This window comes from Camellia sinensis, chromosome 6, assembly GCF_055761805.1.
Source record: "Camellia sinensis isolate YWXY chromosome 6, ASM5576180v1, whole genome shotgun sequence".
In the NCBI taxonomy this organism is placed as follows: Eukaryota; Viridiplantae; Streptophyta; class Magnoliopsida; order Ericales; family Theaceae; genus Camellia; species Camellia sinensis.
The window spans coordinates 185,204,342-185,225,431 of record NC_138966.1 but is presented as its reverse complement, the minus strand read 5'-3'; the positions used below and the strand labels follow the sequence as shown (position 1 = coordinate 185,225,431).

At 32.4% G+C, this 21,090-nt stretch overlaps 1 protein-coding gene across 2 annotated transcripts; it reads left to right on the top strand.

Annotated features, from left to right (window-relative positions):
* The first annotated feature begins 6,148 nt into the window (after nucleotides 1-6,148).
* On the top strand, nucleotides 6,149-20,427 carry LOC114315684 (uncharacterized). 2 transcript variants are annotated; one of them, XM_082875651.1, is made up of 18 exons: nucleotides 6,149-6,717; nucleotides 9,043-9,282; nucleotides 11,878-11,941; nucleotides 12,038-12,167; nucleotides 12,261-12,405; nucleotides 12,690-12,935; nucleotides 13,019-13,103; nucleotides 14,213-14,315; nucleotides 14,603-14,728; nucleotides 14,805-14,918; nucleotides 16,149-16,267; nucleotides 16,397-16,481; nucleotides 16,583-16,675; nucleotides 16,778-16,867; nucleotides 16,955-17,074; nucleotides 17,153-17,244; nucleotides 17,668-17,725; nucleotides 20,149-20,427. In XM_082875651.1, the coding sequence occupies exons 1-18, from the start codon at nucleotides 6,525-6,527 to the stop codon at nucleotides 20,227-20,229; spliced, it is 2,184 nt and encodes a 727-aa protein (XP_082731777.1). In that variant the 5' UTR covers nucleotides 6,149-6,524; the 3' UTR covers nucleotides 20,230-20,427. The 2 variants fall into 2 exon arrangements, with proteins under 2 accessions (XP_082731777.1, XP_082731778.1); XM_082875652.1 differs by having other exon boundaries at nucleotides 6,266-6,717; nucleotides 9,048-9,282.
* The last annotated feature ends 663 nt before the right edge of the window (nucleotides 20,428-21,090 follow it).

Below are 21,090 nucleotides of genomic sequence, written 5' to 3'. Positions count from 1 at the left end.
GGGAAATTATTAAATATTTCCGAAATGTCACGTGTTTGTATTCTCTAATAAATCATCATTTAATAGGTTTCTTCATATTTTCTAATCATCCAACATAATACCTCACCTACTTACTTTCTCCACCAATTATTATACTATGAAATATCACGTGTCTATATTTCGAAATTATAGAATAATTAACTTATTTTGTCTGTTTGGTCACAAACATGTCTCCTTATGCCGTAATTCGAACAGGTGACACTAGCAATTTTTATCTCAACTCAACACAAAGACCAAGGTAAGATGTCATTGTACTTAATCAATAATGTTGTGTATTAAAAAATAATTAAAAAAAAGAGCCTAACAAGTGAAATGGGTAGATCATATAAGTACGGTGCATAGCATTTTTTGTACTTAATTCACTAAAAACTATTCTATGTTTAATCTGAATAATGTTTATATGATTAAATTTGTGCACTAAATATACTTGCCATATGATGTAACACTGACATGCATGTCATTCATGTCATGTATAGGGTTTGGAAATACTTTTCACTCATAAAAATATACTCAAAATAAAATATATAGACCTAATTTATTAAAAACATACATAATTTACCCTCCCATTTGTGGAGATTGTAAAAACTATTTTTATGATTTGAATCCACGCTATTAAAATATCAATAAAAAATTTCATCGTTGAATTAAATCGACTTTTATACTCTAGTCATATAACATATAATCTTGTAATCCATCAACATAAATTGTGAGGATTTTTGTCACTCAAAAAAAGCCAACGCAACTTAATAATTAAACTTAATATTAAAAGAGTGATATAACATATAATCTTGTAATTCATCAACATAAATTGTGAGAATTTTTGTCACTTAAAAAAAAGGCAATGCAACCTAATAATTAAACTTAATATTATACAATCTTCTTCAACTTTAACATTCTTTAAATGCATATTTCATCATGATTTATGTTTGTCTATCTCAAATCAATGAACCCAAAACCGAACAAGATCATTTATGGTAGTGTTAACTGGCCCTTGGGACCTATGGGGAGGCCAACACTGATTCAGTGCTCTAAATTTGCATCACTAATGTCATCTCTAATGAGCTGGCAATGCAAAAAAAAAAAAAAAAAAAAAGAAGCCAAACTATCACATCAATAGTGAGTCCACATTAGTGTCACATCATTAGTGATCTATTAGTGATCTTTAATTAATGGACTGAAACATTTTTGCTGGGAGGCACAGCAAAAGCAAAGAGTGTGTCATCATTATATATATGATATATTCGGGTGCAAGTATTAAAGGAAATGGGCAAAAGCTGGGGTGCTCATTTGCTTCCTGAGAGCATCCACAATGGAGACTCTTCAATGAATTTAATGTCAGATTTTATCATAGAATTAAGTAATTCTTGCATTTCATCCTTCAACAGAACTGTTCAGTTTTAAGTTTGGAATTGTTTTAGTTATCATATGTTAAACTTTTTATTAACTATAAAATCTGAGTTAACAAGTAATTGTTAATCCTATTGTAATAAAATAATATTTGTTTATCGTTTTTTTTTTTTTAAGTGAACTTTGAAAAATGGTTACTTGTCACATTTTTTTTTTTTCAAGTTCTATTAATGGGTTGGTAGGGGTAGGATGGGTCAATTAATGAGTTACGTAACATCTTCATTGTAGTGCCTCTAAACTCGTCAAGTAAGTTTCTCCTTAACAAACAAAGTTAACATCTCTATGCACAAAGTAAGTTAAGCATAGAAAATTGTTGATGGGTTGCATCGCTGGAATTGAGAATTGGGTTTTGGATCACAAAAGATGTTGCCATTCATATATTGCCAGTCTGTGCAAGAGACGGGGCGAATGCTGTTCACAGTTCATGAGCTAAGTGTAGTTGGCATGTACAAAGAGAATTGGCTTGGGTGTCAAACTTCTTTCTCAATTTTCTTCCCCCAAATAGTTGATATTAGTTTCACTGTTTTCCACTCTGGGCTTTGTTTATTTTTATTTATTTTAGTTGTTTATAATTTTAATCAGTGTATTTGATTTGAGTTTTCTGGATTAATTTTTTTAAAAATTCAGTTTTTTAGTTTTCATATTCTTTTGTTTTTAGTGAATACTTTTTAAATTTGAAACATTTTTTTTACTTTTTTAGATACACCTTAGTTAGATGTATCTAAAAAGTAAAAAATCTGTGAAAAAATATTTTAAAAAATTAATAAATACATAAAAATATAAAAAAAATGTACTGAATTCTTGTATTTTTTTTTTTTTGTATTTTTGGTATTTAGTGAATTTTTAAAAGATTTTTTTTACAATTTTTTTACTTTTAGGTGTATTTATGTTAGGTATGTCTAAAAAGTAAAAAAATTGCTTAAAATATTAAAAAATTCAGTAAAAACAAAAAAATACGAAAAATAAGAAAGTAGAATTTTCTGAAAAATATTTTTTGAAAAATAAAAACAAACAAACTTATTCATATTTTTCAATTTGTTGTCATATATTCAAAATTAGATAAAAAATAATACGTTAACAACTAGATGACATAATAATAAATAGATTCAAAAATTCAAATTTCAAAGGGGTATGTGTTGGTCGGCTGGATTTGACTTATTTATCAAAAATAAATTATTTTTTTTAAAAAAATACAATTCAACTATTTACACTTCTTACATTATATTTAAATATAAATTAACATAAATAAATTAAAATTCAGAAACAAAAGTCAAAATGTCTCAGTCATTTATCACGTTGATAAATTTATCAGTATTATTACTAGTTTACAAATGATCATTCCAATAACACAAAATACATCTAAAAAGTTAAAATTTTTCTTATTATCAAACCGAGAGATAAATACGTAAAATAATTCACTCAAGACTTGTGAACAAATAAATCCAAAAATAAAAAATACATCTAAAAAGTTTAAAATTTTTCTTATTATCAAAACGAGAGATAAATATGTAAAATAATTCACTCAAGGCTTGTGAATAAATAAATCAAGTCAATATGACCTGTTAAAAATTATTCCAAATTCTTCAAATTACAAAACATTAAAATAATTTTTATTTTAAAATTATACTTGTCATTTATTTATTTTAAAAATTATATAATTATAACTATTAAATTATTTATTTATTTATTATGTACACACAAAAACACATAAAATTTGAGTGCAAATAGAATCAGCCCCAGTTATGGGTCATGACAAGCCCTCTTCGTTATAAAATTTGGGCCTCGCGTTTTTCCCGAATTGGGCCGATAATCAAATCCAAAGATTAGGAAAAGACGCAAATATTAAAATGTCAACGGTGATGAAACCCGTGGTACAGAATAATACAATAGATCGCGAAGCACAAGATCAAAATCAAAGGTCCTAATAAAAATACGAGCAATAACACAATAAGTGGCGCGTGTATGACAATATCGATTCTCAGTCGTCGATTTGCAACCCATCATCGCGGATGGGAAAGTTATATTGACGATCTTTAAGGCGAGTGGGCCCGGTAAATGAGAGAATTGACAATGCAATGGCGGTCGCCACGTGGCCTCTCACCGACGAGGCAACAAAACCAGCTGCTAATGACTTAAAAAAAATGGAAGGAAAATGAGAGAGCACTAACGGGCTCCATCGTAGATGATTTAATGTTTTAGTTTTAGTGTTGTATTTTTTTTTTTTTTTATTGAGTGTTATGTTATTAGTAGTCTTTTTAGAGTTTTAAAATTAATGGTCTCTATCATTGTTGTTACAAAAAATCGCAATTAGTGAGAATCTACCCCGATTAAGATGTTTGAATACCTAAAATACCCTTTCTTTTATGTAATTCAATTTTTGTCTTTTTAAGTTTTTTTTTTTTTTTCTTTCTTTTTTAAATGTTTGGAAGGAGAGAAAAGGAAAAGGGAAAGTAACATTATTTAAGGATGTGTTTGAATCATAAATTTTAATAGGCATTTTAAAAATAAAAGAGAAAAATAAAAATTTATAATCTAAACACAATCTAAGATAGGAAAAAAGAGGTTCGAAAAAAAGAAAAAAAAAAAAAGAAGAAAAATAGTATTATTTACAAGAAAAACAGAAAAAGGGAAAACTATAATATTTTATTAGTATATGTAGGGTATATTAAAATTATTTGTTTATCATAAGTGGTGGCAATTCACTTTTTCTCAAAAAAAATTCTGGATTTTGGAAGTGATCAAGAAATATAAAAAGAAAAAAGAAAATAATCTTTTTACATGTTTCTCACGTTTCTTCCATTATCCAACTAATTATTTATTTATTTTTGTTTGTTTAAACATATAGTCCAACATAAAAATAAAAAAAGGTCATGAATCTCATCTCACATCTCTTCAATCTCAACATAATCATATTACTATAGTCCCGAGTGGTATAATTTCTTGTGTAGTACCAACAAATCTATATTTAAATCTTGATTATATTTGAGTTAAGATTTATGAGTTAAAAATTTGTTGTAGTACATTCATAATAATTGACGTTTCAAATAATAATTATTGATTGGTTAAATATGATTTTCTATATAAACTCATAAAATTTAAAGATTTTTAATACGTACTTTTAAGAGGTGTTTTGAGAGGTTAGTTAATTTTTTTTAGTTTTTTGTGACTTTTTTTGTTTAAAAAGCTAACTTTTTTGTGATTTTTTTTTTTGTGATTTTTTTTTTGGCTAAAAGAGCTAAAAAGCTAGTTTTTTTATGAAGCTTCCGAAACACCCCTAAATATTCATGTAATTTAATAGAATTATAATTTGATTGGACCTAAAATGGTAATAAAGTTTGGAAAATTCTTAGCATGCACACTCTTAAAACGATGCATCATATACCTCTCTAATTATATCATTTTCTTCTTTAATTATGATTAATTTTTTTAATTATGACTCATGAATTATTTAGTTATGTCGCATGTTGTATTTAATTATGATAATTTTTTTAATTATAATTAAAAAAATATCAAATTATACAAATTTTTCTTTAATTATACTTTTAAGATATATATAAAAGACAGTTTTTGACAGATGTGTGTCATAATATTTTCTAGGGAAAATTGGTCTAGGGTCCCTCTCCCACTTTTCATAATGGAAGAGATCCACAAAATTATTTTTTAATGTCTAAGGTCCCTAAACATATCACAGAGAAATTTGACCTTACCAAATCAAAACTCATCTCTCTCTCTCTCTCTAAACTTCTCCATTCTCATACCTGTCCAGATCAACTCTTGTTCCTCACCCCTAACTTCATTCTCCAACCGATTGAGCTCCAGCTTCACTGGATCCGGCCTTCAATGGCGTCGCCGAGAAACAAACAGTCAGTAGGAGACTTCAATTTCTCGAAACCAGATCTAAGGTGCCTTCGTCACTTGTTGAACTGGGTATTTGGGTTCTTGTCTCCACATTGATGATGTGATTGTTGTTGTTGTCTAGGGTTTTGTGGTGGTTTTTCAACCATAATCAAACAGTCACTCTTAGTTATCTTATCTATGGTTGCAAACGTATATATATATATATATACGATACATACATATATATATACAATGTCAGCACATATATATATATATATATATATCCAGTGTTGAATATAATATCTTCAGGTTCAGAGAAATTTGAATTTTCTCTGGATTCAACCCAGAGAAATTCAACCCAGAGAAAGTGATCCAGAGAAATTTGAATTTTCTCTGGATTCAACCCAGAGAAATTCAACCCAGAGAAAGTGATCCAGAGAAATTTGAATTTTCTCTGGATTCAACCCAGAGAAATTCATACCATTAAGTTTAAAGAAAATCTATCACAAACTCATAGAAGAACTATTAATTGCCCAACTATTGTAACATACAACACGTACATTCATGGGCTTTGTAGAGTTGGATGTGTTGAATTTGCTTTGAACCTCATTCTCTGGATTTTTCAAATTTCTCTGGTTTTTAACTGAATTTTCTCTGGGTTAAAACCAGAGAAATTTTCTGGTTTTGAACTAAATTTTCTCTGGGTTGGTCCAGAGAAATTCTTCCCAGAATTTCTCTGGACCAATTTTCTCTGGGACTGAAATTTCTCTGGATTGATGTTGAGGGACCTTAGACATCATGAAAATATTTGATGTCCTTTTTACTATAAAATCATAATATCAGGGACCTTAAAAAAAATACCCCAATTTTCTATAATTTTGATGTCAAATTGGAATAAAGTTTGGATCAAAGTTTCAAGGGTACTTTAGTCAATTTATAATTTGAGGAAATTTATATCGATTTTTCACCATCCGGAACCAAAAATGTCGATTCGCTTTCACACACCTGTTACAACCTTCGTTTCGAAGCGTCTCTCTTCCTGACTTCTTTCGTACTCGAAGAGTGTCAAACAATCATAGATCCACAAAGCTCCGATCACCATCTCTTACGTCTCAGTTGCTTCGTTTTGGCAATGACATTTGCTGTGATCGATTGAGTGTTGAATCGTTGACTCGATCGAATTCGACTCCGATACTAGAGAGAGAGAGAGAGAGAGAGAGAGTGAGCTTCGCTGGTTGTTCATGGGGGCCGTGCCTTCAACGCCGCGCCGGAGCAGTGCTGCGCGGCCGCAAGACACGGAAGAGTATCTAATTGGGACGTTCGTCGGCGAGAAATCGTTTCCTCTCGCCTCCGATTTCTGGCAGAAATTGCTCGAGCTTCCTCTCAGCCTCCAATGGCCGCCCCAGCGTGTTTCTGAAGCTTGCGAGGTTTTTGGTTAGTAGTTTTTGTTTATTCATGATATTGCATTCATATATAGGTCATAATGAGTATTCAGATTCTTGGCTACATTCAATTTTGAATCAGTTGCAATATCATTGTGAAACTGTGCTTACAAACTGAATAACTTTGGTAGATTCTTTTTGATGCAAGGGTTTGAAGCTTCATTGCAATTCCTCATTTGATATTTTCAATTGTTAATTGGAGAATTCAAAGGTTTATGGAAGTCTATAGGCTCACGATTTTAGGAGAAATGCTGTGCATTATGAAATTCTTGAACTCACTATCTCGTTGTGTGGTGAGCTTGTCGGCAGTCTGCATGAAATTCTCACTTTGAATTTTGAGTATATTTGATAGAGTTTCTAATAAGCTTTTGATGCTATAGTTTGGGTAGTTGGCTTGGGGTGGGTTGGGGTTAAAATAGACCCAAAAAAAAAAAAAGAAGTTTTTTTGTCCAATAAAACAAAATGACACATCCAAACCATAATCATTTCATTTTTTCTCACAAAAGTCAAAAAGCTTATCCCAAACAAGACTTTTTGGCCTAGGCTAAAAAAGTAAAAAAGCCAACACACATCCTAAACGAAGCCAGGGTGATGGCTCATGCTATTGTTGCCTTCTTTGATATATGAAATAGTCTATAATAATAGACATAAAAGCAAAGCAAGCAGACTTGGAGCTATTCATTGCTAATATACACACGGCTATAAAAATTGTGATACAAAAGTTTTGATTATTAAAAAGAATAGAGAGATTGGGTGTGATGTGGCTTGTAGAATTAAAGTAGGTTGGCTAAAATAGAGGAGTGTTTATGGCATATTATGTGATCAATGTATACTGATAAAATTGAAAGGAAAATTTTATAGGACATTTATAAGGCTAGCAATGTTTTACCATACAAAATGTTAAGCAACTAAGAAACATGTAAGCAAGATGAGTGTAGTTGAAATCACAATGTTGGGTTGGACGTGTGGTAACACATGGAAACATAGAATTAGAAGTGAATACATTCCTAAAATGGTTGGAATAACACTAATTGAAGGCAAGTGTGAGAAATAGATTAAGATGATTTGGTCATATACAATAAAAATTGGTAAGAGGCAATGGTGAGGAAGTGTGATAGGATCATGGCTAATGATATGCTAGATGGAGGGAAAGCCCTAGATTGACATGGAATATTATAGTAAATTTTTGTATGTATTTAATTTAACTAAACATGTGGCCCCTGATAGAGCATAATGGAGATATCTATATATATTTCTTTTTTTTGAAAAAAAATCTTATGACACTAAATCTTGACCCCTTGACCTGAGGTTCAAGGAATCATACTCAAGCCCAACAAGCTCAAGGAGAGCAAAAGAGATGAAGGATTCAAGTAGACAACCCTAATTGATTGGGGACACAAGGCTTGTTTTGGTGTGTTGAAATTATGTAACAAAACATTGAAATCATTAACATTGGAGAGGAAATAATTGTCAATTTTTCATTCTTCGTTTAGATATTACTTGGAGGCAGTAGGTGGAAATTGCTAGTGAATGTGGATCTGGGTTTACATTTAGAAATCTCTAGTTAGAACAGAAAATATGCACTAACAAATGGCACATATAATGATCAAATTCATTTCTAAGTGTAAAGAGAACAAATATAATAGTTTTTACGATGATTCAAAAACATTTCAGCATCTTTTTCAACCATGCAATGCTGTGAAATGCCGTATTTTGTGAAAAGACTTCTTATTAAATTTTGAATCTGATCATCATTGATAGATAAATGAATTGTTGAGTCTTAGTTTGTCATGTAAAGGATTGGTTTTTAACTTTTTGTTTTCGATGTACCAAGTAAGTTTAGCATATTTCTGATTGTGGGGGATGCTGCAAAAAAATGCTGAAATCAGTAGATGATAGCATAGACAGTGGACACAACTGTGTATGTCTTAGACCCCTGGTAGTGTAATGTGTTCTAAAAACATTTAGGGTGTGTTTGGTTTGTGTTTGTAGAGTAGTTTTTGAGATAAAAAGTATGAAAACTTGTTTGGTTTGCCTTTTTTCAGAAATGGTTTTGGAAAATTGTTTTGGAGAGAGAGTTTTGAAAAAAGTGATTGATTTGATGTGTATAAGAGAGAGAGAGTGATTTTGGAAAGTAAGTAACCAAACAAAATTTTGAAATTTTTTTTAGAAAAATTTGTTTGGTTTGATTACTCTTGAAAATTTGTTTGTAGAGAATTTTTTCCAAAAATTTTTCTGAGAAACAAACCAAACAAGGCCTTAATTACTCAACTCTTTTTGCTTTGTTAATCTATCTGATATGTATCACCTTGTGCAGCACAGAACAACTATTACACAAGGCATATGGCAAAAATTTTAATTCACTTAGCATGGTGTTTGCAAGAGTGTGTTTCTACTTCTGGTGTGTCGCCATCTGCTCATATGAAGGCTATTAATGCAACGTACATTTCATCTGTATTTCTGAAGTACTTGATTGAAAATGCCAAAAATGATAATTTTGAGGAATTATACCTGTGTCTAGAAGAGAGTGAAGCAGTATCGAATGATTTCTCCAGAGGTAATTCACTTGCACCTTATAATTGTGTGTTCATATTTTCATTGATGTCACTTTCATCAAGTGTGTGTGTGTGTGTGTGTTTATTACTGCCAAATGATTGAGCAAGAATATCAGTCTGCATAGCTAGCTTGCCTTTGTTAAGGCCTTGTGGAACACAGTGACGGTTTAGGTGTATAATTTTCAATGGGTTTCTTTTCTGCTGTTTGAAATACGGGATTACTTGATCTGGGAAGGTGAATATTCTTTTCATATATCCTGCCACAATTAACATAATAGTAGAAAAAACTTTTGATCGTGCATTTAAGCTCTAGGTGAAGTGAGGTTGATTGTTGCACCATTTGTCCTTATGCTTCATGGTGTTATTTGTTTTGGTGAAGCAAGGATGGTGTTGCCCATTCGTTCTCATACTTCATGGTGTTATTTATTTTGGTGCACTTCCTTAGTGCTTGCTGGGAATCATTGTCAAAACCATGCTTCTGAAAACAGTTTTTTTGTGTGTGTGTGTGTGTGTAAATGAAAAAGATCCAAACTTTGAAATTGCTACTGAGGTTCCAGTTTCTGATCAGTGTGAATGCTTAAAATCAAAGTTTTTAAAGGCGAATGCATAATGTGAGGCGTTTTACCTCTCATGAGACAAGGCGTTGGCCTTAAGGCGTTGAGGCGTAAGCATTTCAAATTCTGAATTTTTATATTTAGTAAATGTTTTAAAACAATAAATAAATACATCAAAATGTAAAGGTGTAAATACTTTTATGCTCAAGGTTCACTACAAGAAGGAAGTTTTCCTTTATTGAAAGTGAAATTAGTATTCTTAGTTTTAGTGATTGAGCTTCTCACTGAGCATTAATTTTGTTTTTTTTCTTAATTGGTCAATTACTTAATTTTTCCTATAGAATATAGTTTTAAAAGGGGTTCTTTTTTCTATTTTATTTTTAAACCATCTACTAGAGTAAGTTTAACAAGACCCTAAGACAAACTTCATATGCGTACTCCTCACATGCTTATGCATAAAAGGTGTACAAGACGCACCTAAGGCGCATGTCTTAGACTATGTGTGCAAGCCTTTGGGGAGTAAAGCCTAAATATCAAAGCCTTGAGGCATTTTGCCTTAGCCGTGCCTCGAGGCGAGTCTCAGTAAAGCCTTTTAAAACTTTAGTTAAAATTGCAGAAGGTGCTTCCTTAAGTTTCCTGAAACGACCTGTTTCTGGAAATTTTTTGAAACACCTGCTGATTACCGCCCCCCCCCTCCCCCCCCGGGTGTCATTTCGCCAATTTTATTTTCAAACAGACCCTTAAAGTTTGCATTGAATTCTGTAATTTAGAGACAGACCTAATATTTTGATGTTGCTTGAAGTTGACGCAAACAAATAACTTTAAATTAAGAACTAGTGTACATTCTCAAATTTTGCTTCCATAAACTTCAATTCAGAAATTATTTATCATAAAAAAAAAAAAGTATTCAATTCAGAAATTAATTCTTGACAGCTAAATAGAGGCTTAAAGAAAGTTCAGGGCTCACTTTGATTTGTCAACTCTAATTTCATGACAGATTTCAGTTGTTAAAAGGCTCTTAATATTTGATGGCAACCAGATTGGGGATTTCTTGGCTTTCTTGACATTTGAACTCCATCCAAGGTTTTAAAAAGCGGCCGCACCGTTACGTAACGCCGTTACGTAACGGTTGTGGTAGTTACCGCCACCCGTTACGGCCGCTTTTGCAATGTGATTAAGGTTCACAGGTATGTCGGCCTTAGTGGCTGCTATAGCGGTCGTAATGGTGCTATAACGGCCTGTTATGCACCGTTACGTAATGGTTCCGAATTGCTTCTTTCAAAAAAATACACACACAAAAAAAAAAAAAGAGTTGAAAATGGGGAAAGAGAGATAGAGAGAGAAGAGGGAAGATGAAGAACATATTATTGATTTGTTGAAGCTGTAAGACCTATACTATTTTATTCAGCTACTATCACTCACATTTTGTTTGTGTGTGTCTATCTATATATTGTTTGAAAATAATAATGATAATAATAATAAGTGTAGTCATTATTTATTTGGCTTGATTAAAATATATATATATATATTTAGATTTTTATTTATTCTCTTACTTTTGTGATTGTTTATCTTATATATAATAGTTAGTGATTGATTTTTTGTATAATATAAAGTCATTAATTATTAAAAGAAAATGTAAAAAACTCAATTTATAGTGATTTAAAAATATGAAATATATTGGATCAAACTTAAAAATTTATAAAAATTGATCAATATTTATTTTAAAACCCAATAAATATGATCATAGAAAAAAATGTGCGTATCGGTAAGTTTTTTTCAAATTGTGCGAAAAATAAAAAAATTCACGGTTTCGGTTAACGCAACCGTTACGCTACGACCTTTACACTCTGCAACCACAACCACGCCACCGCCACCGCCACCGCCACCGTTACGGCGAGCGCAACCGCTTTTCAGAACCTTGACTCCATCTTTTTAGAGATCTTTTTATATTTTCTTCCAACTTTCAGTTTACAAGTTTGTTGTAAATGTTTTTTATGATTTTCATTTCCATCGCCTTAAGAGACCTTGGGTTTTGCACTGCAGGTCGAAATATTGAAAATCTTGTTATGCATAGTGTGCTTAGCTTTATTGGCAAAGTAGATGTAAGGTATGTGATAGACTATCCTCTATGTTTATTAGTGCTGCGATTTTGTATTTATCATCTTCCTAATTTTATTTAATTTTCTTATAAATTTTTGGCAAGTCCCAATACATATCTCCTACACCAAGAGCTGCTTAACTTCATGCTTGTAGCCATGTCAACTCAGCTTCTTTCTGGACCATCACCAGGACCCAAGGATATTCACCCATTCATTGATATGGCAATGGTCCAGGTGACCAGAACTTCTGACTTTTTTTAGCTCATCCAAAATCAGCAGTTCTTTTAACGGTATTGTTGGCCTGTCAATTTGCTCTTACATTTTCAGGAAAGCTCTTTTGTTGGTTTGGTTGTTCGCAAACTGCTACTTAATTACATCATGCGACCTCACTTCGCCTTAAATACTGCATCTTATGACATGTTTTCTGAAGGAAATCAGCCCGGTGTTTTACAGAGAGTTGGTTCTGCAGCTGGTATGGTGATATATTTGATAATGCTCATTTTTTACAAGTAATCAGCTGGTATGGTTTTATTCTGTTAATATGCCGTATGCACCATAGCTATGCCATTTGTCATCAAAATAGCATAGTGTTGTTCGGAGTTATTTGGATGCAATGTTTCATAAATTTCACTAGATTGTTGTTGTTTGTTTCTATTTTTTTTCCCCTTTTACCATTGGAGTCTTTTTCTTCTGTTTATTTATTATTTTGACTTATTTTACTGACAGAAGTTTGTGAATTTTATGATTGTCTTGCAGCAAGTTTTGTGCTATCGCCATTTAATTTCTTTGTCAGTTCAAGTGGTGAAGCTACCAGAAGGCCTTTGGCAGACAGCAGTCTTCATGTGTTACTTATTCTCATTTATTATCGTAAATGTGTTATGGAGGAGACTGTGAAAGATAAAAGCGATGACAGTCCCACTTCAGATTTTCTTCTCAAAGAAAATGCATATTTTTCTGAAAACTCTTACTGCAAGGCCTTAGAGAATGTTAGGGATATTGAATGTAAGGTTCTCAAAATTGTAATCGTTTGATTGTTATGGGGCTTATTTTGTGCACTGCTAAGTAAACCAGTCCCCTGCTTGCAGTTGATCGTGTTGATATTGAGGGGAATGCACACTGTGGTCCACTTGTGAGATTACCTTTTGCTTCCCTCTTTGATACTCTTGGCATGTGAGTATCTGTATTATGATTATTTTAGTATATGAAAAATAGATCCAAAATCTAAATGCTAGAGTTTTTATTTGGTTGCTTACCTTTTTAATCCTTTGTTGGCATCCTTGGATTACATTCACAGATTTTCTTTTCTTTCTTTAATAAACTAGATTAGAATCTTGGTTGTAATTCAAGTTACAGATTCCTTAATAGAATCCTCTTGTTTTATGCCTGTTGGTGCAAGTAATGCAAGTAATATGATACTGTGATGTCCTGTGGTGCCCCGTAGTATTACTAATGTTAAGCATTTTGTAGTAATGGATAATATGTATGAGACCATGTTAGCTTTAAATGTTTTTGAAATGTCTTTTTTATGCTCCATATTGCCTCATACACTATATTAATCATTTCCCCTTTTAATTCCTTAGATAAATTCTTTCTTGACAATTGCTAAGAGTGTTTTTTTTATTAACTGAGGTTGGTCTTTGAGCAGCATGAACTGACCTATCTCATCCATCTAAAAGAAATGAAAAAACGTAGAAAATGGTATTGCTCTATTTCTCTCTCATACAAAGTTTTAAAACGCATTATCGAGGCTTGCCTTGCCTTGAGGCTTTATTTTTAGGCGACACTCCTCAAAGGCTTATGCATATGGAGATCTTGATCTTGGATTGTTGTTAAACTTAGTCTAATACATTATTTAAACATAAAAAGAACTCCTTTTGTAACTATATTCATGAGAAAAATCAAGTAAATTATTGACCAAGAAAAAACACAAAGCTAAGGCTTGAAAACTGAAGCTAAGAATGTTGATTTCACGTGTAAAGAGTGCAAGCTTCCTTCTCTGGAGTGAAATGTTTGATGCTTTGAGACAAAATGTATTTGCACTTTTATATTTAATTTACAATATTTTAACATATTTTAGTTGTTTACTAAATATAAGAATTCAAAATGTTTACGCCTTGAGGCTTATAGCTTGTATCACAAGGGGTTTGTATCACAAGGGGTAAAGTGCCTAGCATTATGCATTCACCATTAAAAACTTTATGTGCATATCATCAAATTGTATTATCTATTTGTTTATCCTTTAAGTAAATTTATTGGTTTTGTGACTACTGTCTCCTCAGGTACTTGGCTGATGAAACTGCTATCTTACTGCTTTACTCATTAGTGCATGGGAACTCAGATTTTCTGGAGTATGTTTTGGTGCGAACAGATTTGGATACACTGGTATGGAGTGGCAGCTATCATTCCCATCTTATTTGTATTTAGTTAGCCCACCTATTGTTGTGTGGTAACCTTGGCAAAAGATAAAATAATTTTTTTAGAAAAAAAAGAAGAAAAAAAAGAACAATGGTTATTACTTGTCAGATAAGTGATGTTATGGACACAATTTACAAGATTTTGTGTACAATGGTTACTACAAAATCTTATGAGCAGTCATCATTTTAGTAGTTTACGTAACATAAATGCCACATATCCTAATTTGATTTGCATTTATGCAATGAAATCAACAGTTGATGCCCATGCTGGAAACACTGTATAATGCTTCAAAAGGGACATCCAATCAAATCTACATGGTGCTGATTATCCTGCTAATACTTAGTCAAGATTCTTCTTTCAATGCCAGTATTCACAAGCTGGTGAGCACTGCCTCTTTAGGCTAGCATTTAACTGGATTATATAAAGATCATATTAACATCTTATTTATTTGAACAGATGCTGCCCAGTGTTTCATGGTACCAAGAACGCTTGCTCCATCAAACTTCTCTTGGTTCCTTGATGATCATAATTCTGATAAGGACTGTGAATTACAACCTATCTAAGCTACGGGTATGGCTTGGTGCCCATGTCTGCTGATTATTTATATTTTAATACTTTGTTATGTGTTCTCTTGGTATTGCTGTGATAGATTCCTTGTTTCAGTTCAGAAATTGAGATTGATTTGTATGACCCGTGAAAAGAAGATTGTCTACGTGCTTGTTGTCAAAATTTGTCAATGCTTACAATATGAATTTTTGGAGATACGTTGAGATCATAAAATTCAGATATATCAATTTCAATGTTGATGCTAAGTAAAGATATATATATATATATATATATTTTAATTTCTTAAATATATATATATATATTTTGTGCGTGGAAAATTTGTGAGTTCAGGCAATTTCCCTTTTAAGACTTACATGAACACACATTAATAGAAGAACAAAATCATGTGGTATACTGATAGAGAATTTATTAGTTATGCCATGGGAAAATAATCACAGTCCACACATAAAACATTCTGATATATTAACAATTCTAAAATACAAGAATTACCTCTGATGGAAATGTAGTATCTTTTCACCATGGGCAGAATTTCTTTGACTATCTTTATTTGTAGTTATCTAGTTGATGCGCCCCTTCACTCAAAAAAAATTTTTAAAAAAAAGTACTACAAATTAATGATGAAAATTACAGTACTGTTAGAATATTATTAACTCTTCTTGTTAGTCCATTGCTTATTAACATTTTCATATATCTCTAACTTGTATAAAATTAATGGCAAATCATCATAACAATAATGAACATTTATTATATAAACCTTAAATGCAAAAGGACAAAGGACAATCTCTTCCTACATAGTTGCTCATATTTGGGCTAATAACTTTAGTTGTCTCTCACATGTCATGTAACTTATCCTAATTCTAATTACACAGACAGATCTCTTTTGAAGGGTGCAACATCCCCAACTTCGTCACATTAAAAATACAGTCTAAATGATGGCAAGAGAAAAATGAACTTTTTCCATAGGATATAGAGCCTCAGTTCTTAGCATCTTTAGGGCCATTCAATATATTTATGGATGTGTCTATATCTATATGGTCAATAGACATTGTAACCTTCAGAAAATACATTGGAAAGTAAGTTTTTACCAAACATTTGTAAATACACTGGAAAGTAAGTCTTTACCCTGCATATGGGATATATTGATGGATGTGTTGAGATCTAGATAAGTATCTGAAACAGTTGGTTTTACAGAGGCTTCCCTACTGTAGTGTTTGACATATTTAATTGGTGCAGGATATTTACCTCCACACAAACTGTCTTGCAATTTTGGCCAACATGGCACCCCATGTCCACCGTTTGAGTGCATATGCATCACAGAGACTCGTTAGCCTCTTTGATATGCTCTCACGCAAGTATGTCTCTTATTGTTTCCATAGAGCAGTCTGATCAATTTTCTTACGTGGAATACTTGATAACTTTAATAGAATCTTTACTTTTATGGGATTTTGATTTGGTCATCTTTTTAAAACGTTGTGTGTTAGGTACACCAAATTAGCAGAGCTAAAAAATGATGAGATGCGTATAGGGAATGGTGAATCAAGAGGAGACAGCCTTCCAGAAGAGATGGTTGTCACCATAATCGATACCTTTAGCTTCATTACTATTTAGATCTTATCTTACATTTCCAAATTATTTTTCTTCTAAATACACACATATATTTCTTGCAGTCGACAGAATTGCATATTTATACTGATTTCCTGAGGATTGTTCTGGAAATATTAAATGCAATACTGACTTACGCTCTTCCACGTAATCCTGAGGTATCATCATCATTGTCACTGAGACCATATGCATCTGGATTTGGTTCCCCCACCTCTCTCCTCTCATATTGTGGGTATTTTTCATTGTATGCATTGGAGCAGGTTGTATATGCGATTATGCACAGGCAGGAGGTCTTTCAGCCTTTCAGGAATCATCCTCGCTTTAATGAGCTGCTTGAGAACATTTTTACTGTATGTGCTTGAGAACATTCTTACTGTAGGTTGTATATACGTCTTTTTCCCTTTATTTTCTTCCCTCATAATCTTTAATTTTTGTAGGTCTTAGATTTTTTCAATAGCCGCATGGATGCCCAAAGAATGAATGGTGAATGGTCGGTGGAGAGAGTCCTCGAAGTCATAATCATAAATTGTCGTTCTTGGCGTGGTGATGGCATGAAGGTACAAAGCAAATGGTTGTGTTAGTAGGTTTATCCAATAGTGGGATCCTTTTTTATGGTTTTTTTATCCAATTAACAGATGTTTACTCAATTACGCTTTACATATGAACAAGAGAGCCATCCTGAGGAGTTCTTTATTCCTTATGTGTGGCAGCTAGTTATATCTCGCAGGTATGTTTCCTGCACGTGATGCACATTTTTTTTGTAGGATCTATGCTTCTGCCTTAAAAGATGTTATAAAAATATATACAATGTAACAAACTGCATTTTACATTTTAAAGTTAGTACCTGTTTTTTCTCACTTTAGAACATTATTTTCCTGTTAAAAAGACGGAAATAAAGATATGCATGCTGTGGATGGATTAGTTTTTATTATGTTGCCGTCTGTAATTTCTAGCATGATGCACTTATTTGTAGATTTTAGTTGATTAAGAATAGCTTTGATTGAATTTTTAAGCATGATTGGGTCTATTAACTAAATATTAGCAACTGAATGGAGCCATCTTGAATCTCGTTATTTATTCAACCTTTTCATTCATATTTGCATACCACTAAGGCACTAATTTCTTTTTCTTGTCACATTCCTTTCTGCAGCTCATTCAGTTTTAATCCCAGTAGCCTAAATCTGTTTCCAGTTGATTTGCCTGTAAAAGTAAGTATATTGTTTCCTCAAATGTTTTAAAGATGTCAATCATGAATCCAAGAATTTTCTTTTCTTTTATTTTCTTTTTTATTTTTATTTTTATTTTTATTTTTGGCTTCATTGATTTTTATGGGCCTGACTGATTGTTCCTCACCCCTTCATACTCTGCTAGTATTTGTGTTATTCTTTCTAGCTATGAAGCACGGGTACGGGTATGGGTACGAGTACGAGTATTGGTACTAATACGATACGGATACGTTAATACGGTAAAATTAAAAAAATAATATGTTAATACGGTACGGGTACGACTTGGTACACTTGTAAAATTTATTTTTAATTTAGATAATGCAATAATTAATTAAATGGTTTAATTTGTTAAGGTCCAACCTATAATTAATATTTAATGCCAAAACTAAAGATATAAATCAAAATTAAATGTCAATATATTAAATAACTTAGAAACCATAGTTTAATTTTAAAATCATGCTAAGCATAAAACAAAAAATAAAAAAGAAAGTCTAGTGAAAGGAGTTTTATCTCTGTGGTAGAAGAAAATATTGTTTCAATTGAGGTACGGTACGGCTTGGGTATATACTAGGTACGTCTGGGTACGTCAAAAATTAAGAAGAAAAAATTTGGATACGTGTTTCATGCGCCCAGTACGTACGCAGAAGTATCATACGAGGTACCATAAGCCGGTAAGTACTCAGTACGGGTACGGCATATTTTTTGAAGTACCCATGCTTCATAGCTTTCTAGATATTAGTGCTGTGAAAATGTTGTGTGCTGTGAAAATGAGTTAACTCATAAAGAAAGAGTTAACTCTCAAAGAGATATTTTTTGTTTGATTCAATATTGATGTACTATATTGCTTTTAGGTGGTTGCTTACCTTGCTCTCTTTTTATTTTTATTTTTTTTATTAATTTTTTTTTTTTTTTTCTGGAGTTATGTTCTATTTTGCATAATTTTGTTAGGATGTTTTTAGAAGAAATTGGAAGAAGTGCTTCTATGATATGCGTCATATTTAACAGATGGATATATTTTCCCTTAGCAGACTACGTTGTGCAGCCAGCACCAATTGTTGGTAGTAAGTCACAACTGTGATGAAGAATATGTTTCTGTTATATTTTTCTATAATACATATGGAACAGGAGCTGGAAATAGACCAGCTCATGAGTTGTTGCGGGGGTATGGGGTGGATTTTGTAGTGTGGGATGTTTGGACGTCTAAAGGTGTCTTCTCAGTGGCTTCATTTTATGGGGCGCTTGAAGGGGATGCTATCGGTGTGTTTCCTTGGCAGTGTGTCTGGGCGACGGGTTGTCCAACGAAGGTGGCTTTTTTCTTTTGCAGGGGATGCTTTGGGTCGTGTTCTTACTATTGATAATTTGATTCGGCGGCGACTTTGTAGGGATGCGGAAACGGTGGATCACTTGCTTCTTCATTGCCCGTTTGTGTCTAGACTTTGGAATTTTGTGGTTGCTTTGTTTGGCTTGGTGTGGGTGCAACCGGTCTCTGTGTTGGGAGTATTACAGAGTTGGGGTAGGGCTAGGGTGGGGAAGAAGCGCCGCAAGGCTTGGGTGCTTTCTTCCCATTGTTTGCTCTGGTTGGTTTGGTTGAAACGGAATGGGCGCGTGTTTCAGGATGAGTGTCATCTCATTTCATGGTTAAAAAGTTGATTGTTGATGGTGTTGCATAGTTGGGTTAAGGGTACAGTTGATCCAAATGTTTTAATTTTTGTTAATTTTGTGGAGAATTTGATTAGTTAGTTTTGTTTAGCCTTTGGTGGGCTTCTTTTTATATTCTTTGCATCGTCTTGATACTTTTTAATAAAATTTGATTATTTATCCAAAAAAATAAATAAATAAATAAATAAAATAAAAATAAAAGTAGACTAGCTCATGACAGTAGACCAAGTCAATAGCTTGTGTGGAACTAAGTTTTTATTTCATAAAAATGATTGACGTGTAGTAAATATTTTGTATTGGGTCTGACAAGTGTATGCCTGTTTTGCTTTTCCTAGACATGATAAGCAAGCATCCACATTGATTCTGTTGTGGCTCCCAGTTTCAAAATTTACGACTAATGTTAACTCTAGAAAATCATAATTAAAATTAAAAAAATAAAAAAAAACTATTGGATTAGAATGGCATTCTTGTTGTCTGTTGGTTGAGTTTTTTCATCTTTGTTGAGTGAAATTATCATTTGTAGAAGCAGAAAGAGTTCTGGCTTCGTTTATCAGAACTTGTTTGATGGAATTTGGTCAAGGGATTATATGATATTTTAGGGATTATATGATATTTTGTTATGGTTATTGTTTTTATTTCTTTTCAGTGGTATATACAAGTTAATTTATATTCGACAGACCACTCTTAACTTAAATGTGATTACAACTTCACAAGTTGACATGATTGTTCAATTTGGCTGCAAACAGGATAGTTATGCAGTAGAAGAAGTCAATGACCCGCATCAAAACAGTGAAGTGAATAGGCACACTGTTCAGGTGGACCTATGAAAGGTGCAATGGAGTACACCCATTCAGAAAATGATCATGTTTCACCGTGAATACGTATATATATAAATGGTTAAAACAAATGTATTCTTCTCATTCTTTTATATTTATATGTCTAAGAGACTGACCGATGAAGGCCTTTTTGTGTACAGTTGAATTTGAGATTTCACAAAGGTAATGAATAAGAGAGTTTTGCTCAAAGTCAGCTTTCATAATATAGTTGCTCAAAAACTTTCCTTGTTTAAACATAAAAGAACATGGATAAATGGCCTATCAAATTTGTAATTTTGTTGTTAATGGTAATTGTGTTTGAATGTAAAATTGTTTAAAAAATAAATTGTTTGAGGGTGGAAAGAAAAAAATGTTTGTGTATTTACAAGCTGCCTAAGAGAAGGTAATGGTTCGGTCATATGGAATTGAACAGATCCGTCTAGGGATTGGTTAGTTTGTACTCTTCATGACCTTATTACCGGAAAGTGCATAGAAGAGAGTTGGGATAGCTAATTTGATTATTTTCATCCAAATTAAAATTAATAAAGTGAACGTTATTAAATTACTTAGTGGAGTAGTGAACGTTATTAGTGTATATGCCTTCCAAGTAGGATTAGATGATTAGACTAAAAGAGATTTTTAAAACCAAATGGATGAGGTATTATAGGAAATACTCGGTGGAGAGAATTTTGTCATAGATAGAGATTTCACCGGATGGTGGGTATGGTTTTGGTGATAGAAATGAGACTGGAGAGAGTATTTTAGGCTCTGTTTGGTAGAGGTTTTAAAGTTTAATTCTATCCCTTAGTTTGAGTATGTTGTTTGGTTACAACTTTAAAAAATTAATTTCACACCCACTTTTCAAAACACTCA